At 39.6% G+C, this 22,164-nt stretch overlaps 1 protein-coding gene across 4 annotated transcripts; it reads left to right on the top strand.

Moving 5' to 3' along the window:
* Positions 1-10: 10 nt before the first annotated feature.
* METTL6 (methyltransferase like 6) lies at positions 11-20,260 on the top strand. Of its 4 annotated transcripts, XR_005567203.1 has the most exons (8): positions 11-38; positions 1,629-2,007; positions 2,721-2,855; positions 4,073-4,243; positions 5,697-5,838; positions 8,517-8,915; positions 12,666-12,844; positions 20,187-20,244. XR_005567203.1 is itself a non-coding variant. In XM_027733387.2 (6 exons), exons 2-6 carry the CDS (start codon positions 1,726-1,728, stop codon positions 8,663-8,665), a joined length of 879 nt encoding a protein of 292 aa, XP_027589188.1. In that variant the 5' UTR covers positions 11-38; positions 1,629-1,725; the 3' UTR covers positions 8,666-9,031. The 4 variants fall into 4 exon arrangements, 1 of the variants encoding a protein (XP_027589188.1); XR_005567204.1 differs by lacking the exon at positions 12,666-12,844 and having other exon boundaries at positions 20,187-20,260; XR_005567202.1 differs by lacking the exon at positions 20,187-20,244 and having other exon boundaries at positions 12,666-15,602.
* Positions 20,261-22,164: the final 1,904 nt, after the last annotated feature.

Below are 22,164 nucleotides of genomic sequence, written 5' to 3' on the forward strand. Positions count from 1 at the left end.
GTTTCCCTTCCGGGAAAGCTCTCCGGGGCCGGCGGCGGGTGAGGCGAGGCGGGGGCGCGGGGCCGGGCTGGGGCTGCTCTGCCCGCGGAGGGTCCCGCGGAGGTGGGAGCACGGTGTTCCCCGCCCCCGGGAGGGGCTTTCCTTTCCTCCCCTGCCGGGGTATCAATCCCCCGGCCCCGCCGGCAGCTGCTGGCGGGGAGCTGTCCATGTGGCGGGGCCGGGGGATTACACGGAGGTTGTTACAAGTTTGCGGTCTTAGGGGTGGATTAAACACCTCTAAAAGGCTCTTTAGCCCAGGCGTAGGCTGTTGCAGCTGAGTTGGTCATCGCGCTGCCCTCCCACGGCGTTTTTTGAGCGCAATGGAAAGGCTGACTAGGATTTTTTTTGCCTCCCAGCTCGTTTTATGAAGAAATATGCAGCTTAATCTCCTCGGAGCATGAACATAGGCACGTAGTAGAAATATAGTAGAAATCTTGCTGATTAAGCTTGTTTGTTTGTTTTAAGAATATGCTCTTCTTGAAGAGACTTTCTTTCAAAGGGACTTCTTCTCTATAACCTGTTGTCTTTGGAGGAAAAAGGGAGCCTCTGTCTCCTGAGACGCTGGACAAAATTCTGACCGTTTTTTATTTCATTTGCACACTTCCATATTTTATGTTTGTATCATAACGTGTATATATTGTGACAACATCATATATAACATGTACACATCACGATACGTGATTTCTATCATATCACGTATTTTTGTCGCAAACAAAATACATAAGCGAAGTACTATTTTTTTTTTTTGCTGTAAGGTGGTTATAGTTCGTTTTTTCTCATTTCCACTTTGGTAAAATGACACCAGTGCCTGGTTCTGGGCACTGAGGCACAACTGGCACATTTTTGCTACCTGGGCTTCCCTGGGAGTTACCGGGCCTTGCAGGATTTAATTCACATGTGCCAGCACCCAGGATCTGCATGTTTGTGGCAAGGAAGAGGTGACAACTAGTTTAACATTAGAGAGAAAATATTTGGATCCCTTCCCAGCCTACGTAATGCTCTTTTTGTTGCTCTGTTTTTGTTAACTTCTGAAAATAAACCCACCTGTGATTGTTAAAACCAGCATGAATTCTCAGGAGGAGGCAGTAAAAAGGATGCTGACATGGGCCAGCTCTGGGTGTTTTGGCCACAGTACTGGTTTTGTTCTCTTGTTCAGATATGTGGTGTTATAAATGCTGGTGTTTTCACCATTTTTTCTCACAGAGGTGGAAGCAGGAAGGAGAAATGCTAACATGAATATACTCTGTTTCATCAATTTTAATGTGACTTTTGAATGTCATCTGTTTTTCAGTTATTATTTTTTTGAGGTCTTCCAACTGAGGCTAACAAGAAACAAAGCCCTTGCTTTCCTTCTAAGCTTAGAGCTGTACCATCTTTCTCTTCTTGAGTAGCTTTCTGGGATGCAGGGGGAAGACCAGCAGACTCTGAAGTATCTTTAATCAGTGTGATGATGTATATGCTTGTTAGTTTGGATAAAGGTTTTCTGAAATTAGGAGAAATCTGGTGGTATGTCAGTCCATCAGGTAGGACAGATCACTGTAAAATTGTTGTAAGTACATTCTGTAATTATTTATCATTTTTTCTTCTAGATACTCACTTATCTTACTTAAGTGATGGAACCATACACTAAAGAAAAAAAATCACCCTTGGATCTTTGGCATTCATATTTGTGTGAAAGAATCTAGGATGTTCCAAGAAAAGGCATCAGACAATTGCTTAAATGTAGTAACAACATCTACTGAAGATGGTGCTTTCCAAAAGAAAGGCCATAGTGCAAGAGTCCTTAGCCCAGAGGAAGCTGAGAGACTGGCAAAAGATCAGGTTTTGGTGTCTGAGTTCAAACAACTAAAACTGGAGAAAGAGGCACAGAAGAACTGGGATCTGTTTTACAAAAGAAACAGTACCAACTTCTTCAAAGATAGACATTGGACAACTAGAGAGTTTCAAGAGTTAAAAGCATGTCGTGAGGTGAGATTTATACACTTCTGCTGCAAAAGATGGAATTAAATGTTTCCAATCAGTTGTTTCCAAGTGAGTTAATAATACTTATAGCAAAGCTGTTTGGGTAAGAGCTGCCGAGTTTTCAATGCTCTGTGTAGTTTCTCTTAGTATCAAAGACAACTCCTGAAAATCACAAGCATCAGTTCACTTTCAATTTATAATTGATCCATGCTGGATGGGGATACTCTTCATAGCATATGGGATGCTAAGAACGAAGTCTGAAATATTTGTATTGTGTCCCAAATAGACAGCTTGTCTCTCTGTGATGGGATGTTTTCCGATGCAAGTTGGTGCACTTTCAGTACACTCCTTTAAAGAAAAGCATCCAGAATTGCAGGGTAATTGTAGAATGGAGTTAAGGGGAATAGTCAGCTGAATCTGTTGTTCCTCATAGCTCAATGAAAGACAAGACAGAAATGGTACAACAGTCTGTTGATTACTTAAGGGGTAGATGACTAAAGAAATATTAATATATTCTAGGAAGATTTCTGATTTTGCAGAAACCAAGTTGTCTGGGCTTTAGTGTCAGATTATTCTGTGGCTGTCTACTTTGGGGGGTTTTTGAATCAGTGGTAATTAAAATTGATTATAACTTTTAAAGTGGTCATTGAAGAGTGTAGTGCTCATGTAATGGGGAAAACAAAAATGATGTCCTTTATCTTGTATTGATTCTTCTCCAGTTTGCAGATCAGAAACTGACCGTTCTGGAAGCGGGCTGTGGGGTTGGGAACTGCTTGTTTCCACTCTTAGAAGAAGATCTGAATATTTTTGCATATGCCTGTGATTTCTCTCCTAGAGCTGTTGAGTATGTGAAGGTTGGTGTGATATCTGGAACTTCTTTTAGTATGTTTTTAGAAGCTTCTGAAATTGCAAATGAATGTAACAGGCGTCTCTTGCCTTCCTTTTTTTAAGAAGGGTAGAATATATTTTGCCAAAAAATGGAGACTGATCCATTTCAGTTGAGATCCTATCCAAGAAGTCAAATCATTGCTCAAGACCTCGCTTTTCAGCATCACATTGTAGTATTATGGTATATTACTTGAATAATTTATGAAGACTGTGTTTTTTGGGAGTACTACTATGTCTCTGCTGACTGTGCAGTACAAGCAAAATTTGTTTGCAAAGGAAACTTGCCCTTGATGGAGGGAGTCCCAAGGAGAACCTTAAAAACAGGGCTATGTAAGTTATTGTTAAAGAAATTTGTAGCCTGGTTAGGAGTAGGTGTGTTTATACTTATTCATGGGTAGATGGTACTGCAGTCCAAAGCTGAGACTTCCAGCAAGGCTGGCAGGAGCTTTGGGCTTTAAAAGTCTCCTAGTTTATTAAGTTTGTAGTCACAGGTAAATTTCTATATATCTGTTAATTGAAAGCATTGTCTTGTGGGATATTTGTGACCAAGAACCACAAGCAGCATGTCTCATGGGAACAACAGGAAGAAGTACATGTGGCAAACAAGAGAGGACAGCAGCTTCCTGGGATGCCATAGCTGCACCCCAAGATGACATTGGGCTGAGTGTGTACCCCAGGGGTTTGGATGACTTTGTGACATCTACCTCCACAGCTCTTGCTGATGTTATTTCTGGCCAAGACCAGGTTCCTTTTACCCAGCAGAACTGTGGGCTAGAACAGCCCAGCTGCAGGTTATGTGACAGGAACCCCAACTGTTCGCAGTCTACTTGTAGCTCAAGAGCTGTACTTCGATCACCCTGTAATATAGAATTTCTTTTAGTAGTATTTATGTATTTTTTAAAGAGTAGAAGCAGCGGTAAACCAGAAATGGTTAAGCTTTCTGAACTGTCTTAATGCACATTCCTTCTCAAACTCATGAGAACAGACTATTCTACTAGTTGTAGTTTCTCTATTGCAGTACACAGCAAAAATTTTCTGATCGCGTTAGTAGCCTATTGGAAGTTACTGTTCTTTTGCCGTGTTTCATGTTGCTGTATTGATTAGTTTCACAAGTTTTTTACTGTTTTTCAAGTAACAAATGCTACTAATTTTCAATGAAAGCTTACTGTTTTTATTTTCCTAGAAAAATGCCTTATATAGTACCGAAAGATGTAAAGTGTTCCAGTGCGATCTTACCAAAGATGATCTTCTAGACAATATACCAGCAGATTCAGTGGATGTTGTCACACTTATATTTGTCCTTTCTGCCATTCATCCTGACAAAATGAATCTTGTCTTGAAGAACATTTACAAGGTAGCACCAGCAGATTTTACAGCCTTTAAAGCACTTTCCTTCTTTTTAGCTCAAAAGTACTTTTTTTTTTTTTCTAAGCAAATAACCCCTCTTGTAATAATGATCTTTAATATTATATACCGTGGATGTTTTTAGTTAGTTCACTTAGTATACAGGACTAAAATATGTTTTATAATGTTTTTTTTCTCCTGGTATTGTGAGATTGTTTGGATTGAAGCCTAATCATGCTATCAATATAACAAAAATATATATAAAAGGCAGCCTTCTAGTATCTGAATGGTGCCTACAGGAAAGATGGAGAGAGAGTTTTTACAAGAGCATGTAGTGAGAGGACAAGGGGGAATGGCTTCAAACTGAAAGAGAGTAGGTTTAGATTAAATATTAGGAAGAATTTCTTTACTGTGGGGTTGGTGAGGCACTGGGACAGGTTCCCAGAGAAGTCGTGGATGCCCAGTCCCTGGAAATGTTCAAGACCAGGCTGGATGGGGCTCTGAACAACCTGGTCTAGTGGAAGGTGTCCCTGCCCATGGCAGTGGGGTTGGAACTAGGTGATCTTTCAGGTCCTTTCCAACCCAGGCCATTCTATGATTTGACGATTTTAAAGCTGCGACTTGGGTTGCATGCTACAAATAATGTTTATAGATTGCAGAGATGTCTGTGTTGATAAGGTGTGAATGATAGTGAGTCAAAATTGACTTCCAGGCATACAGTGACTTGGAGTTAGGATGATGCTGTTATTAATAAACACACTTGATCTCTGCTGATTTAAAATTGGAGTGTTCAGAGGTAAACATTAATCTAGAGCGACTCATCTCCGTAGGCTACCTTTGTTAGTTGACAGACTAGGATAGGCCCATCCAAGGAGTGGTTTGAACAATATGAGTAGTGATTGTTCTGATTTTTCTGTGATGTCATATATTGACTGCAGAGGGAAACAGCCAATATATTTTGTACTTATGCATACATGTAAAAGTTTTATGTTATCTGATATTGTTTGTTTTATTATCAGTAGTCTGAAGAGGGAATGTTAGGGTTTTTTGGTATATTTCCAGCTGTTTTCCAAAAGCAGGATTGATTCTTAGCTCGTGCTTGTGAAAAGGCTAATTATTATTTTCTCTGTGGAGATGCCTGGATCATTTAAGTCACTTGCGGGTTTCTGCACTAATTGGCAAGTGGCAAGTACTCCTTTCCTCCTCTAACAAATACAGCTGGTATTTGATGACAGCATGTCATGTAGGAAAGTTGCATGCATCAAATATCTAAAATCAGCATGGCCAATGACCATGTATTTCTAAGTTTTAAACTCTTTATGGCCTGTTTCCTTTGATAAAGACCAAATAAAAAAAACCGCAAAACAACAAAAATCCACAATCCATTTTATTGAAATAGTTCCTTATTTACTTCTTAATATATTGCAAACGTTTTCTTAAAGCATGTATGTATTATGTGACAGGTATTAAAACCAGGCAAGTGTGTCTTGTTCCGAGACTATGGAATGTATGATCATGCAATGCTCAGGTTTAAATCCGGCAGCAAACTTGGAGAAAACTTTTATGTTAGACAAGATGGGACAAGATCATATTTTTTTACTGAAGGTAAGACATACTGTAGAGTGCTTTCTTTTCTGTGAATCTTCTGTTTAAACTTGCATCAGGGAACTGCCAACATGGCCCTGGAAGTTTTGTTTTATGCAAACGAACTGTTAAATTGTGGTTTATTTCGTTTACCATCCTTTTTGGAAACAAGAGGGTATTTAGACTGGCAGGACTTTATGGAGCACTTTCTTGTTTACGAGCTTGTTGTATGTGCTATAATGTGCCAAGAGCAGCAGTTTCTGAATTTGCTGAATTTCATTCGGATTTGTTAGCTGAGGGAAAAAGACCAATGTTCAGTCAGACAATTGATAATCTTCATGAAGCAACTAAGCAGTTCTCTTGACATCATTTTTTGTGCAAGACTATTCCTGGTGTGCAAAAGGAGGCCTATTGAAGAAGCCATTGATTTCTAAAGCAGAACCATGACTACAGTGCTGATAAGCTTGTGCACAAATCCCACTGGGCTGGCAGTGACTTGCTGTGGTCACTCTGTCTTCTGTTTTTTTTTTTTTTTTTTTTTCCAGTAAAGATGGTGCAAAAAACATTTCCATGTGATACAGTATATAAAGTTTTTAATACAGTGCTCATAATGGTTTAGGAAGGAAGGAAATTATTGCAGTTTACTAGTGAAGAATGTGAAGCAGAGAGACATGAAGGAATTTGCTTAGACTTTCAAAATGAGTTGAGATTACAGTTTGGCTATAGCTTCTAACTCCCAGTTCCTCAGGCTAAACTCGTTATTCCCCCCATCAGTTGTAGAGCATTGTGTGATAAGAGCTATGAGTTTATATCTGTGGAGCTTTGTTCTTAGTCTAAAGCAAAATATAGACACTGAAGAGACCAACTTGGAGCCAAGTAAGTTATTCATATTTTATGCCATAACATATTACCTAATTGCTTCTGATATATAAAAACCATTAATCTTATCTGAGCTCTCTCTATCCTTCACAGGACAATGATGAAATCTAAGATAATGCAGGCTGTGCTACAGCTTCATTGAAGCATTTCTAGAACTGATATTTATTAAGTGATTTTTAGTTCTGTTTAAACAATTAGCTCTTGCAAAGAGAATGGATGCTAAAGGGAACAAATAGGAGACTGACCTAGCTGTGGAATTTTAAATCCCATTTTTATTGTGTGTTAGAATTGTTTCTGAATGACAAATTCCTCTCCAATATGCATGTTTCCATTGGTGGAAGAATTGAGGTAAGGAGGAGGAAGAGGAAGGAAAGAGAAAAGAGAATTTATTTTATCTCGCTCACGTTAGTAATTGTTTTTCCTTGGGCTGGTCTGTGACTGTCTCACAGATCCTCTCTGCTCCCATTTTTAATCATTATGATCTCATTCATCTCACAAAGTTTCATATAAATATTGCTTAATGCTTGAGAATTCTTTTGTTACTGGGGACATGACTCCCACCAATTCTGCACAGGTTGCAACCCATGCTATTTGTCATTTGTTTGGTACTACACTGGTACACCAAGTAATTGCTGCATAGGATGATTTGAATGATGCTTTTTATAATATGTCTGGTATCAGATAACAACACTGAACTTCTTCCAAGGAAAAAAACCTCCATTCTTCTCTTACTGTTTGAAATAATTATTAAATTTGTGGAGGAATGCGTGGTTGTAATTTTGTGTTATGAAATATGTTCAGCTTCCTTACAATGAGATTTCAATAGGTCCACAATTAAGTGCTGCTTATTTATATTTCATCAATGTGGGTCCTCCATTTTACATGAACACACTTTGTTTACAACAACCAGTGTGTGTGGCTTCATGGTGGGCTTAGGTTGATACAAGCCTGCAGTACCACCAAAGTGGGTGGTCTCATCTTCCTCAATACACCATCTCTTCAAGTGCTTCCTGTACCCACAAGATCAGCGTTTCATCGAGCTAATCCCCCTGAGCAATGGAAAATGGCACGTCTTTGTTTTCTGTCAAGGAGCACAAGTTTAGAAATGGCTTAAATTTACTGTGAAATTACTGCCTGAGTGAGTGAAATAAGGTGCGGGAAAGGAAAAATTATGATTTTTAATTAACATGACAAGTCAATAGCATAAGCAGCCCTCCCTGCTGCATAGTTCAGCCTGTTTGTGAGGTACTTCTGCCTTCTTTAAGGGAGATATGCTTTGAGTAAAATTCTTTTGTTTATGGAAAATACTTTCAGTTGGACTTAGTGGAGGCTTGATATCACCATATTCCCTTTGCCACTTTGTCAGTTTTTCTGTTGAGCAATGGCATGTAATGTAGTGTGATGTTCTTCCCCAAGCAGAGATGCAAGACTGGATTACCTTTGAAGTATTTGCAATGAGTGATGTGTTTAGCTAGCGAAGGTCAGCTGCACAAAGTAAAAATGCACTGGCATCAGTCACAATCAGAATGACAAGGCTCAATAAAAATAAGAGATGTGGCAATTTTTGGAAAATCAACTGAGTAACTAGCTTAAGCCCCAGTTTTACAAGCTGTTTTGCTTAAGTTGATGTTTCTAAAGGAGATCTGTATTGATTTTTATTCAGCAGTCTGCCTGCATAGAACAGCTTGAAATCTGAAGGCCTGTGTGATTTTCAGGCTGTAACAGAGAAGAACATATGCTTATATAAATGCTGTCTGGTGTTTTAAAAATAGCTTAAACATAATATGTCATCTTTTTTTTTTTTCCCAATTCTCTTCCAGAGTTCTTATCTCAGCTTTTCAAGGCTGAGGGATATGAGCAAGTGGTCAATGAATATGTGCAGCGAGAAACTGTGAATAGGAAAGAAGACTTACGTGTTCCAAGAGTTTTTCTTCAAGGCAAATTTCAAAAGCCTTTCAGTAAGACATAAGTTCTTGCTGATTAGCAACAGCATTACTTGTTTGAAATTGAAGCTAGCATATAGCCTCATGTGTGCTCATCTTTCTAGTAAACCAGAAATGACTGCATCCAGTGCCTCCTGTTGGTTTCTGTCCTCAGCTACAAAATAAGAATGCTATTTCTAATTCACTTTTAAGATGGTTTACTGATGCAGGCAACCTGTTGAGCGCCTGTATTCCTACTTCTAAAGTAAAACCTGTGCAACACTGTTGGAGAATCAGGTAAAGCACACTAAAGATGGTTAATTTTATGCATTAGCTTCCACTAGTTTTCATAACTGTTATTTTAATTTTTATTAAAAACTATTTTTTAAATAAATATCCTATGTTTCCTATCACTTGTGTTTTTTGGGCCTTATTAAAGTTACAATATTTCACCTACTTTCAGTACTTGTAGGACTTACAGGAATGAAACAGACTCAGTGAGCAGTATAATGGAAGATGCTTTGGTATTTTAATAATGGTATCTTTTTAATATGCTTAGCATTTAGAGATGTAAAAAAATGTTTACATTCTAAATAAGATCCTAATTTTTCTGATTTCATGCTTGAAGAAGCGTGTTAGTAGATCAGGCTGTCTGTATCCCTTATTAATTTCAGATGTTCTTCGTTTGATTAGCAGAAATAGTTGAGGTTTTGCAAGTCAGTTCCCCATTTGGAACTGAAATCAGAAAGTCAGGAGTGCTTTCTTTCATATGCATTGTTGTCAGCTGCTTCTTTCCTGAGCAGAGGTCTTAATTCTTTTCCATCACTCTAAGGAAAGTTGTGTTGGTCTTTGCTCTTCCTACCACTAAAAACCACTGTGTTGTTGCTATAGCTCATAGCCTGCCACAGATTTAACTGCTTGAAGGAACTTCATCCTTTCCTTTCAGCAGCTGTGGCACTTTGCACTGCAGGACCTTTTCTGTGTTCTTGAATGATATAATTTCAAAAACATGCTTGGATCTTTAACCTGCATTTAACTCTGCAGCAGAGGAAGCTCAGAAGTATCCGGTGACTTGTGCAATGTCCTGTGCTGACCTTGTATAATGTGTAGACAAGTTGCAACAAGGGAAAACTCCAATGCAATACTAAGACTTTGTGTGTGTGTGTGTGTGTGTGTGTGTGTGTGTGTGTAAAGGGAGGTTAAATACTGAGACAGGGTCCAAAGAGGTTGTAGTCATTCTTGGAAATACTTGGAAGTAGACTGGGCAAGGCCTTGAGCATTCTGTGACTTTGAGGGTGGCCCTATTCTGAGTAGGGATTTCATTTCTTGCAGTACATATGTGATTGATTGACTCAGGCTGTCATTCCACTGGATTTGGGTGTTGCTAGATGACCCAGTCATACACATCTGATGCGGTCCAGAGGTTACTATTTGCCTCTGTTTATGACAAAGTAGCCATAAGGTATGTTAATGATTTTCTTTTCCAGCACTCTTAACACTGGCTGTATGTGTATGGAAGGAAAGAAGTAGTAATTTTCCAGCCTAAAGCTTAATGTTAAAAAGTTAACCAGTCAAAATTTTTATAACGAATTGGAGCTGCCAGAGGTCTTATTGAGTTGGTATGCTTACAAATAAACTTGCAAGAGATCATTGCTTTGCATCAGGACACCACAGTTTTTTGGTTTGTTTTTGTTTGATACCATGAGCCCCAAAGCTGAATTTATTGTGTCACAAATCTTTGGTCTCACAGGAAAAAATACTTAAATCACACAATTCTCCTAATGACTCTTTGAGGAGAGTTATTACATGTCATCTTTTTTTATGGAGAGTATTATACTGGAGATTTATGCATTGCTGACCTCTGCTGCACAATCCATTAGCCCTTTCTGCCATGCTAGTAATAAATATCAAACTAGTAACATTTATAGTAAATGAAAAACTATGTTAAAAAGGAGTATAACAATGATACCTTTATTCTAATCTGAACAATCATAATTTTGTGGCTTCCCTTAGCAAATGTTCATCTTTAGTACAGCAGTTCTCTCAAAGATTACGTGTAGTCTGAGATCTCTTGATATTTGGGTTGGTTTAAACCCTGTAATATCAAATGCCTTTCAGGACTGGAGTTTTGGTCCTTTTGGAGTACACAGCACATAAATGAGACTGAAGGACGAGCCTTGTGTGGTGCTCGTCAGCATATGCAAAGGCAGGTGCACTGAACTGTTCATCCCAGAAAGGAAATGAGATGTAGGCAAGTATCAAAAATATTGATCAGGAGACTTGAGTCAACCCCATAGGCTTAGCTGCAGACATCCACTGACCATTTTTACACTGAGCTATTGAACAATAGAACAATATTGAACGATATAGAATATTGAACACAGAACAATAATATACCTTTTTGTGTGTGGCTGTCGCTTTGGTGTTTCTGTGTTTTTCTGCTTGAGGAACTACTGACGCTTTTTGTGTAGCAATATGTTAAGTGGAGAGCAGTATTTCTAATTTTTTATTATTCCTCATTCTGTCTCATTTCCAGTCAGACATGGAACATAAAGTAGCATGCATTAGAGCCCCTGCCAGAAAGGCCTTCAGCTATAGTTCTCATAAAGCAGATGTTATTTTGAGATGACTGGTCAGAAAGCTTAACTTGGTCTCTATGACTCTGCTTCTGTGAACTCTAAATCATTACAAGTTTTTTGTAACTGTGATGAAGTTTGGAGAAGTTGAGTCATCTTTAAGCAATCCTTGCCTCATCATGTGAGACACGGTAACTGGTAGGGTGCATGTGGCTGTTGTAATGCTGAGTAAAGTAGATATACTCCCCCCAACTCTTCAGCCTTTCCAAGCTCATGTAAGCTCACCAGTAGCACATGCCAAAGATATGTGTACCTAGTGTCCTTCCTTGAAGAAACTAGTGATAGCATGAGGACTAACGGGTTCAAACTGAAAAAGGGAGAATTCAGTTTAGATGTATGGAAGAAATTCTATACTGTGAGGGTGGTGAAACACTGGAACAGGTTGCCTGAAGAAGGTGTGGATACCCTATCTGTGACAGTGTTCAAGGCCAGGTTAGATGGGTCTCTGAGCAACTTGGTCTCATGGAAGGTGTCTCTACCCATGGCAGGGGGGTTGGAACTAGATGATCTTTAAGGTTCCTACCAGTCCAAGTCATTCTATGATTCTATGACTCTGTGAAGATCTGTCCTTAGAGAGATGTAGTAATCAGGAAAAATTGTGTTCAAATGACTTGAAAAAAGCATACATGTACTGAATCATGCTCACCATGCACAAACAAGCTACTATGCGGTGATTGTAATAAATGTTTTGATTATTCTTTGATTTAAGTTGTCTTTAATCAATGGAGACTGCTGAGACTGACTCAGTTTTCTGTAGAAGACCTGTCTTTTGTTTCCTTTAAACTGAGCTAGCTGCTGTATCTGGCAAGCATAAGTAGTAAGTTCCTTTATGCCATCACTCTGGTCTGAGCAATATTTAAAATAGATGGAAATAATTGTTGAAGTAGTGGGACTAAGAAAACCCCATTTAAAAAAATTTTTTCTTGTGATTTGGTGCACTGTGATTAAAAACTCTGATGTTTAATAAAGTAGGCACTTGGGCTAATGCTTTTCCTGCAGTTAGGGAATCCTAAATGCCACTTTTTGGTGGGTATTCTCTGATATCTCCTACTAGAACTGGACAGCGTGTATTAAGGGATGATGTTAATGGGCAGTGCCTCAGTGAGGACATGACTATGGAGTGTCTATTGGCTATTTTCATCAAATTTACAGAAGGGTGAAATTTTGAGTCATCTGACATTTACTGTTCTGTCAAATTTGTTTGATATCATCCAGTGTCTTTGACAACAAGATACGACCGGACAGAAATCCACACAGGTATTGTACCTAAACTGTATGCATGGATAATCTTTCTTTCCTTAAAAATATGCACCACTTAGAATAAACCATTTGAACATTAAAGCAATGGTATCAGAGCAGATTTTATGTGGTTCATTTGATAGCTAAAAGGCTATTTCTGTGCATTTTTCAGGTACCTGAAGGTTCCTTGGGTTGCAAAGGCCGAATATTTAAGCAGTTAGTACAACACTATAGCCATGGTTGACTGTGCATCATTTCTATGAAACCAAGTGCTATAAAAGTGGGACCTGAAACTCCAGCACCTATAAACATCAGCAGTCAACTGTAAAACATGCAGCCTTGGTCTTGTAGGTGAATACTGGTATATGAAATCTGAAAGGTCATTTATATTGTAATTTTTTTTTGCTTGATCTGTTGTATGGTTTATACATCTGAATATATTGAGAGATACAAATTACCAGTTAGGAAGTGTTTTATGGAAGAGTCGTTTGAAAGATACATATATTTGGAGAAGATATTGGTGTTGAGTATCAGTATGTGAAGGAAAAAAGTTAAGATTATGTTTAAGTTACTGGGGAAAAAAGCATTTCCTGAGTTTCACAGACCAGCGATGATGTACAATTAAATGTATTGTTCATCTGAAAAGTGCAACTTTGGAAATGAAAGCCTGCAGCTTCCAAAATCAGACTAATGTTACAGGGAGGCAGAAAGATGGCCTCAAATTGTGTGTGATATCAGTAATACATTCAAGACTCTGTGCGAAGCAGAATTTTATATTGGAAAGATATTGTCGAGATACGATTAGTGAAAATAGGTAAGTGTTTGTTTATGGATTTTTACCTCCCATAGTATAGCTATGAAGAATTTTTCACTGGTTATGCTTGTTATTAGGAATGATTGTGAGCCATTTCAAATGCTTGGGAGCAAACATTTATTAGTTATACATTTTGCAAAAACATCTGGCCCTTGGGTGCAGTAGGTTCAGGATATGATTATGTTTGCTCTCTGTGTTTGTAATGTGAGTTCATTTACTAGAACAAAGGCAGATGGGGAGCCTACACCGTGGGGAGGCACACAGAGGCATTGCTTGCAAAAATAAAAGTTATTAGTCAGGTAAGATGTTCCATTAGAGAACCTTTTTCATTTCCACCTCCTGGGCTCATATGCAGCAGGGAGAAAATACTGGTGCTGTGAAATCAGGGAAGGCAAGGGCTCAAGAAAAAGAACGTGATTCTTCCAAACGAAAACTGATTTTGTGTACCTCTACTTAAATGATTCTGTTTGGGAACGTTCAGTCTCTTTTCCAGCAAGTCTTAGACCTCATCCTTGGAAAATTTGATCGCTTTTGAAGGTCTTTGCCAAAGACACAGGTTTAACTTACATGCTTGTAGAATATATAAAGTGCATGCTTGTAGAATATATGAAGTGAAATATTAAAAAAGGTAGCTGTGTGACTGAAAATATAAATCCAGATTTGTTTTTCTCCCTTGCCTTGTGAGAAGCTTTATGCTTCACTGTCACTTCAGTGCTTTTTCAGAGTTCCTGCTCTGGGATGCTGTGCTGTCTTGCCCTTGTTTAAGCTATATACACCATATTGACTACAGCTCAGGTTTCTGATGCCTGTAGTATCCTGAGAAATTAGAGTGGAAATAACTGAGGGTAGTTGCAGGGAAAAATCAGAAAGTAGGCAAGGCACTACTGAAGACAAGCCTACCTACTGTCTGTGCTCTACTCAGTATTTTTCTATGCTCCATTTCTCTTGGATTTCTGTACTAAATTTTGAACAGCAGAGAAGCTGCTATTCAATGGGGTAATGATCTTCATACATATGGGATTGCTGTGCATCTGAAATTCAAGGAATTTTGTGAACTTTGTTTTCTTTTTTCTAATTTTGGCTTTAAGCTTGTATCTGAAATCTAACATTTAATTGGAATTTTTATCATCTAATAGATGATAAAAATCTTTTTCCTTTAAATGTAACAAACCTGTTGCTGTTTTGCTAAAACCAGAGTATTCAAAAGCAGGATGGAAGAAGATGGGAGGGAAGGAAATGAGACTTTTCTGTACAAATAACATAAATGTTCTGATCTATTTGTTTTATTAGCAAAACAAATTTCATAGGAACATGAAAATACTTTGAAGAAGCCACTAAACCATTGCCACTAATTTTTTCTAAACTACCTTCAGAAAGATAGTTCTACAAGCTTGTGCAACTTTTTAGACTTAGCCATGACCAGCTGGCTGAAGTATCTGATCACAGACTTCACCTTCAATATTTGAGGGTGCTCTGTTGTGTCCTTTAGGATCTGGCCTCAGGGAACATCCCACTTGTAACCTCTTATCTGGATGAAGGTGAGCCACTTATTGGAAGTTGAATATGCAGATGTTCATGACTTTCCACCCAATAAAGTAGCACCCTCTTTGCTTCACCGTGTAGGCCACTAAAGACTTTTAGTAGTTCTGGATCAGCTTCCAGTAACAATTTCAGGTTGGGGTTTTGATTTTGAAGGCAACTAATAAATTAAAGGTCAACAACTGTCTGTATATGCTTGACCTGTACTTGTCTGGGACACAGTGGCCAAGAGAAAGTCTGTTAAAAATAAAACTCACAAGATAGGAGAACCCATCTCAAAGTAAACTGAAATAATCAAACTGATAGATTCAAAATGTATTTTAGAAATACTGAAAAATCCTCTCCTTACAGACTTTCCTCTACACAAAATACTAACCTGCCCTGTTACTTAAAAGTTCCTTCCAAGCCACTAAATAAAGGCTTTAAAAAAACCCCATAACTGAACCTTAAAGGAAAAGGAAATATTACAAACAGACTGTCCAGTGTTAACCACGTACATCTCTTAAAGTAGGGCAGTGGTGTTCTCAAAAGCCCACTGAAGAGAGGGTAAGCTTGTCAACTGGTGCTGGTACAGAGAGCTTTTACTTTGATTCCATAATGCACAGTTTATACTTCATTTGTACAGGTTTCTTTATGGGAACTCTTTGCCTGATTCAGTCACCGATAGTAGATTGGCAAGATAGAATGAATTTGCAGTTAGAACCAATTCTAGGATGTATTACTACTTCTGTAAAATAAAAGACTTCTTGTGAATGAGTGATGAAGGAGCAAGACTGTTTTGTCAATGCTTGCAGCAATGTGGTTTGTTCATGTGCCAGGCTACCTTATTGTTTGGCAGGAAATTCAATGTCAGGCAGCATTTTGTAGTACTGTAATAAAAATCAAGAAATGAATATCCCTTAAAATAAAATAAAATAAACCCAAAAATCAGCTTTCAAAAATTTAAAGAGAGGAGCTTGAATGTGCTTAGCATGCTCAAACAGCATTCAACTAAAACTGTAGCTGCAACATTGTCATTATTCATGTTTAAATACTAAACAAAGCTGTATCATCACATTAACAGACAGTTACAGTACTGCTACCTGTGCTGCAAGACCATTTGAGTGTCCCTGGATCAAAGTCTGGCATGTGTTGAATATTACAGGAGGTGGAAAGAAATACAGATTGCTGAAATGGTAGATTGTATAGGACTACAGAAGAGCCTCGAAAACCAGGGTGAATGGAACCCAAATGCTAAGTTTAACATATGGCATCTTTCAAAGAGATTCTTTTGAACAAACCCCTTTAAAAATATTCACTACATGCTTGTTGTGGTAATCCTTGTCTGGAAATCCTTGAGTGGGACAGCATTTTTCTGGGTGCTGTAGACACAGAGAGTGAGACAATCCCTGTCCTAAAGATTGTAACTATTCAGTTATGCAAGATGGGTAAGAAGACAAAGGAAGGACATCCCACTTGTGGTAAAACACAGAGATTAATATTTCCCTACTTCAAATTTAAATTACTGTGAAAATGGGACTGTAGAAATGATTTACCGTATCTTGGTTCAGTATCTAACTAGCAAGCTATCTTGATGCAGAGTGGATCATCTATTAATGAGAGATACTAGCTCTGATGAAGGAAAACATGGTTCCTGAATGTCTCGTCACTGCCATTTGACAAGAGTACCATTCCCAACCCTGCCATTGGTTTCCTGGGTGACTTCAAACCTGTACTCTCACTTTCTGCCCCATGGGGAAAAATGAAGGATCTTGGAGTGAAAAACGGAAGAATCATAGAATTGTTTAGGTTGAAAAAAACCCCTTAAGATCATCTAGTCCAACTGTTTACCCAGCACCAAACCATGTCCCTAAGTTTCATATTTACAGGTCTCCTAGCAGTGGTGACTCCACCACTTCCCTAAGCAGCCTGGTCCGGTGCTTAACAACCCTTTTGGTGAAGAAATTTTTCCTCATATCCAATCTAAACCTCCCCTGGCACAATTTGAGGCCAGCTCCTCTAGTCCTGTTGCTTTTGTTACTTGAGAGAAGAGGCCGACACCCACTTTACTACAGCCTCCTTTCTGGTAGTTGTAGAGATCACTAAGGTCTCCCCTGAGCCTTCCCTCCTCCAGGCTGAACAACCCCAGCTCCCTCAGATGCTCCTCACAGGACTTGTGCTCCAGACCCTTCACCAGCTTTGTTGCCCTTCTCTGGACTTGCTTCAGTATCCTAATGTATTTTTTGGAGGCCCAAACAGTACTCAAGGTGCAGCCTCACCAGTGCTGAGTACAGGGGAATGATCACTTGCCTAGTCCTGCTGGCTACACAGATGTAGTAGGTCACTGATGATTTCCTCTTGGATTATGAGATCTTCATTCTGCTCCCTGTCCCTGTCTTCCAACTGAGTGGGTACTTGGAGAGCAGCTACTCTTACTATTAAAGACTGAGGCAAAGGCAACATTGAGTACCTCAGCCTTTTCTTTATCCTTTGTCACTATGTTTCCTCCTGCATCCAGTAAAGGATGGAGATTCTTCTTAGTCCTGTGTTTGCTGCTAATGTACTTACAGAAACATTTTTATTGTCTTTTACAGTAGCAGCCAGATTAAGTTCTAGTTGGGCTTTGACCCTTTTAATTTTCTACCTGGATAACCTCAAGACACCCTTGTAGTCTGCTTGAGTGGCCTGACCCTTTATCCAAAGTTCATAAACTCTTTTTTTTCCTCAGATCCAGCTAAAGCTCTCTGTTCAGCCAGTCTGGTATTCTTCCCCACCAGCTTGTCTTTGGGCATGTGAGGACAGCCTGCACCTGCAGCTTTAGGATTTCCTTCAAGCATGTCTAACCTTCCTGGTCTGCTTTGCCCTTCAGGACTGCCTTCCAAGGGACTCTATTAACCAGTCTCCTAAACAGACCAAAATCTGCCCTTTGGAAATCCCAGGTAGTCATTCTGCTGATCTCCATCCTTACTTATCTGAGAATCAAAAACTCTATCATTTTGTGATCACTGTGCCCAACACAGCCTCCAACCACCACATACCTACCTGTTCACAAACAGGTCCAATGGATGCATTCCCTAGTTGGCTCACTCACCAGCTATGTCACGAAGTTATTTTCCACACACTCCATGAACCTCCTAGGCTGCTTCCTCTCCGCTGTGTTGTATTTCCAGCAGACATCTGGTAAGCTGAAGTCCCCCCACAAGAAATGGTACATAAGAAACCAGGAGCAATATTTGGTGTGAGTTCTAATTCTTCTTATTTTCCTGCTACTATTACCACCGAGTCTTCAAAGTCTAGGAGATGAAGAGTTAACCACAATGGATTCTTGAAAAGGAAAGGATTGGGTACAAAAGCAAAACTGGAAGTACTTTCCCAGATCGGAAAAGGACATGATAAAAGGCTCCTTCTGTCAAAGTCAAGGGGAGAAGTTCATCTGACTTCCTTGAGAGCTGTTTGCAGATCTGAGATGGCAAAGGGACTCACACTTTAGAATGGGAAATCTAACGCACCCCTCTTCTTGATGACCCTTGAAAAGAGGATCCACTGATACAACCGAATCTGATCATAAAAATTGATGAAGTAGGTACTCAAAATCCATGAGATGGAGTGAGTCAGGGGGAGAGGAGGTGGGCAGGGAGAAAAAGATATAGAAGTGCCTTGATAAGGGATACAAAATAATTTTGTATTGTATTGGATTTTGTATTGGATTTAGTGGAAGAGTTTCAGTTATAATTGCATAGTGCCAGTAGCAGACACTGTAATAAAAATTGTTAGAGAAGCGTCAGTGTTGCTCTCTCCTGATCTCTCCTGTTTTTCATGTCTGCTCCTGGTCAGAACACTGCAAATCCAACTCTTGTGAGGTCCATAGGGAGGTTGGAGAGTCGGTGACCCCTGTGTTTGGCAGCCTGATGGATTTGTAGCATGAACTCCTTTATATTCAATAGTTTTAGTGCAACAGTCTTCTGCTGTTTGATGGTGCAGATGAAACAGAGGTTTTAAAAAGAAACTGACCAAAAAAAGGAAGGAAGCTTGGTCTGTCAGTGTTGGTTAGCAAAGTCTGCAGCTGACATGATGTGCACTTCTTGAGTGAGAGTAACATTAGGTATTGTTTGCAATGCAGTGAGAAGGAATAGCTTCTCCTCCCATCAGCTGTACTGTAAAGTATGTATCTTCTTTATAGACTGTCTCTACTTTATCAAGCTCTTGTCTGGCCTGGTTGGAGGCTTAGTCTCATGTTTTATTCCTAAATATGGAGCTCTTATCATGAAGTTACTTTTAGTACAAAAGTTGGATTTCTTTTTTCTGTACTCTGCTGCATAGGTACAGTTAGGCTAAAAGGGTGAGGGAAGGGTGTTTGGGATTTTGTTCACAAGATGGCACTAGCCACTAAGCAGTGCTACATTCCTTTTTAATCCCAGCACTGAATTAGCTAAATCTTTAACAGGGTGGTGGGAAGAGCTGGTAATGATTAACTATAGACAAGACAACTAGAGTCTTTCCTTATATGCATCAAAGGCATCTTTTTGTCTACTTTAATAGGTCTTGGATATCAAAGAAAGAAAATCCGTTTGTTTTTAAATAAAATATAATTGTACCTCAGAGTTAATTGTTATTTAGAGGGAATGTTCTTGGCACAATGTGAAGGAGTGTAAGGTGAAATAATATTTCTGTTGATGGTGGCTGAGATTCTGATTGTCTTTACCCATGAGGCAATAATTTGTTGCATTGACCACTTGCTGTTTGTTTAATTTGAGTATCACTAAATTGTTACCTTAGAAACTGCAGTGACTTATACAGATTTCAAAATGTGGTGCCTTAATACAATATTTCTTTAGCTCCTCAAAAATATTAGACAAATTTCTGTTTATATTACCTGCTCCCATTTTCTTCCCGCTTCATTTGTTGTTTTATAGATGAGCTGCTCTCCAGTTGAACAGCCATTCAAGCAGAGATGCATAAGATGCACATGACCAGAGAGGCTGCGTCTCTCTCATTAATTACTGTGAAGTCAGCTGTAGTTTACATTGCCATTTTACAGTTTTTTCTGCTTTAGTAATCCCCATTTTGTCTCCAGCAAGCCCTTCTCATTTCAAGGGAAAGAGGGAGAATAGAATAAAGTTACATTTTAATCTTGCTGGCTTTATATCTATGTAACACACTATGGTGTGTTCAGTATAATCCATTACTGCTAATAAGCTATGTGTAAAATTGCCTCAGCTGCATTTTATGCAACAGTAATTCTTTCAGATATTAAATATTTGAATTAGTGTAAATGATAAGTAGCTGCCAGTGCAGAAACTGATTTGTAAGAACATAGCTCCTCTCCTTGCTGTTCTTACCCTTTCCCTTTTCTTTATTTAGGACTGGCTCATCCTTTCCTTTTGCTTGAGTGGGACCTGCCAACTCCAGAATAAGTGACTTCATGGAAAGGCTTCTATGAATGAAATCTGTAACCAAGCAAAGTGCAGAGGCTGTATGCAAGTCCTTCCTTCCCAGCAACTGGATGATAGGCAGAAATGGAACAGACTGAGAGCTGCTTTTTCCTACTTCCCAAGACAGTGGTGAGTGGGACTAGTGGGTGTGTTCAACCCAGAAGTGTCACAAAGGACTTTCTTTCCATGGGCAGCCCTTCAGGCATAGTTCTTTCCTGGCCCAACTCCAAGTGGTATGTCTATCTACTAAATCTTCTTGTAGGCTTTCTTGCCCAGAGCCACCTTATTTGTTATCAGGGGCCTGATTCTACAAAATGCTGAGTTGTGCCATAAGTTTCTACTGACTTTTATGGAGAGACCATAGCATCCTGCAGTTTTGGGCCTTGAGACATTTCAAGAAAAGAGGACGTACAATAACGTTGTATAATAATACAAAAAAATACCAGTGAGTATTAATATTGTGGTACTGGCCTCGTAGTACATTATATTATTCTTCCTTCCCATTCCACCAAACTTGTTCCAAATTCCACCATGTAAAAGTAGTGTCTGGCCTACTACTTCCTCTCTAAATAGCAAGTGATCAAAAAGAAAATGTGTCATTGTCATATCAGCATTCATTTGTCTGTACAGGCTGAGAGCTCGGCAGACCCAGAGACAGCATCAACTGAAAGTGTACTGGTGTGGTTAGGCAGGACAAGAAGTCTTCCCTGTTTGGTTAACACAGGCTGCTGGGGCATCACAGAGCTGTGGGACTGGCAAGTTGCCCTATTTAGGTCAGGATTGTGTTCAGACTTGGCATCTTTTCCAGCAGACACTGAAACAGAGGTGGAGCAGGGGTGCAGGGTGGTACTCTGGACTGTAGTGTTTCTGTTGGCAGGTTTGTGTGTGTCACTGCCTATGGCTCTGAGGAGCTTTGGCCCATTCATTAGGGAGAAGGGTGAGACTGGCTGCTTGCATTCTACAACGCTGGCATCAAGGTGTTCGGAGCCAACAGCTGTACAGCCTGCAAGAGGGGTACTAAAACTGGCATCTGCCTTTTTTTCAACGGGTTAGATGATCCTCGCACATACTTATTGAGGCTGCATCCAATACAAAGCTAGAGAAAACACCATAACCCCAGCCTTCCTGCTCACTACCCCTCCAGCATTCTTTAGCAACAGCCGAGACAGTAGAATCGCTCAGATAATTTGTATCCAGGATGTGCAGTGCTTTGCTCAGCTCCCAGTCCTACAGCCTCTTCCGTTCTTCCACGTTCTCAGCATGAAACTGCGAACAAAGGGCATCTGTAGGCCTACAGAATGGTTGCTCCCTCCTGTCTTCAGAGAAGTTGAATGGGAGCATGACTGTTCTGTGTTGGAACTAATCGGTGGTCACAGCTGCCTCTGAGACTGAGCTGGAGTGTTGTACCCCTGAGAAACCATGGCACGAGCAGTTGGAATTGGATGCCGTGCTATGTGGTGGCTCACGTTGTGCCAGGCCAAGCAATTAGGGCTCATCCACTGAATAAAGCTGACTGTGACCAGGCTTCTTGGCAGTGTATGACTATTGTACAGCAGATGGTGCATGGAGTATAATGGACTAAGAAAATACTCTGAGTGGGGAAAATGTCACAGCTAAAAACGGCACCACAGCTGACGTTGCTCTGGAAAAGCAGAGGCCAACTGAAAAAGCCTTTTATGCAGACTGTGGGTACCAGCAGAAGATGAAGACAGTCACGAGACATGTTTTTTCTCCTCCCATTTTGAATCAGTTGATATGTCTCAGACTTTCAAGGCGAGACCAAATTAAGATAAGAGGGGAGAGTGTGGGTTTTTTTGTTTTGTTTTTAATATGGGAACACAAATTGAAAATGCAAACTGAAGCACCAGCTTTTTCCATCAAGGGAGTTAACATAGCCTGTGTTGCAT

The sequence above is a fragment of the Pipra filicauda genome, unplaced genomic scaffold (assembly GCF_003945595.2).
Source record: "Pipra filicauda isolate LSUMZ 115617 unplaced genomic scaffold, ASM394559v2 scaffold91_size2508729_pilon, whole genome shotgun sequence".
Classification (NCBI taxonomy): Eukaryota; Metazoa; Chordata; class Aves; order Passeriformes; family Pipridae; genus Pipra; species Pipra filicauda.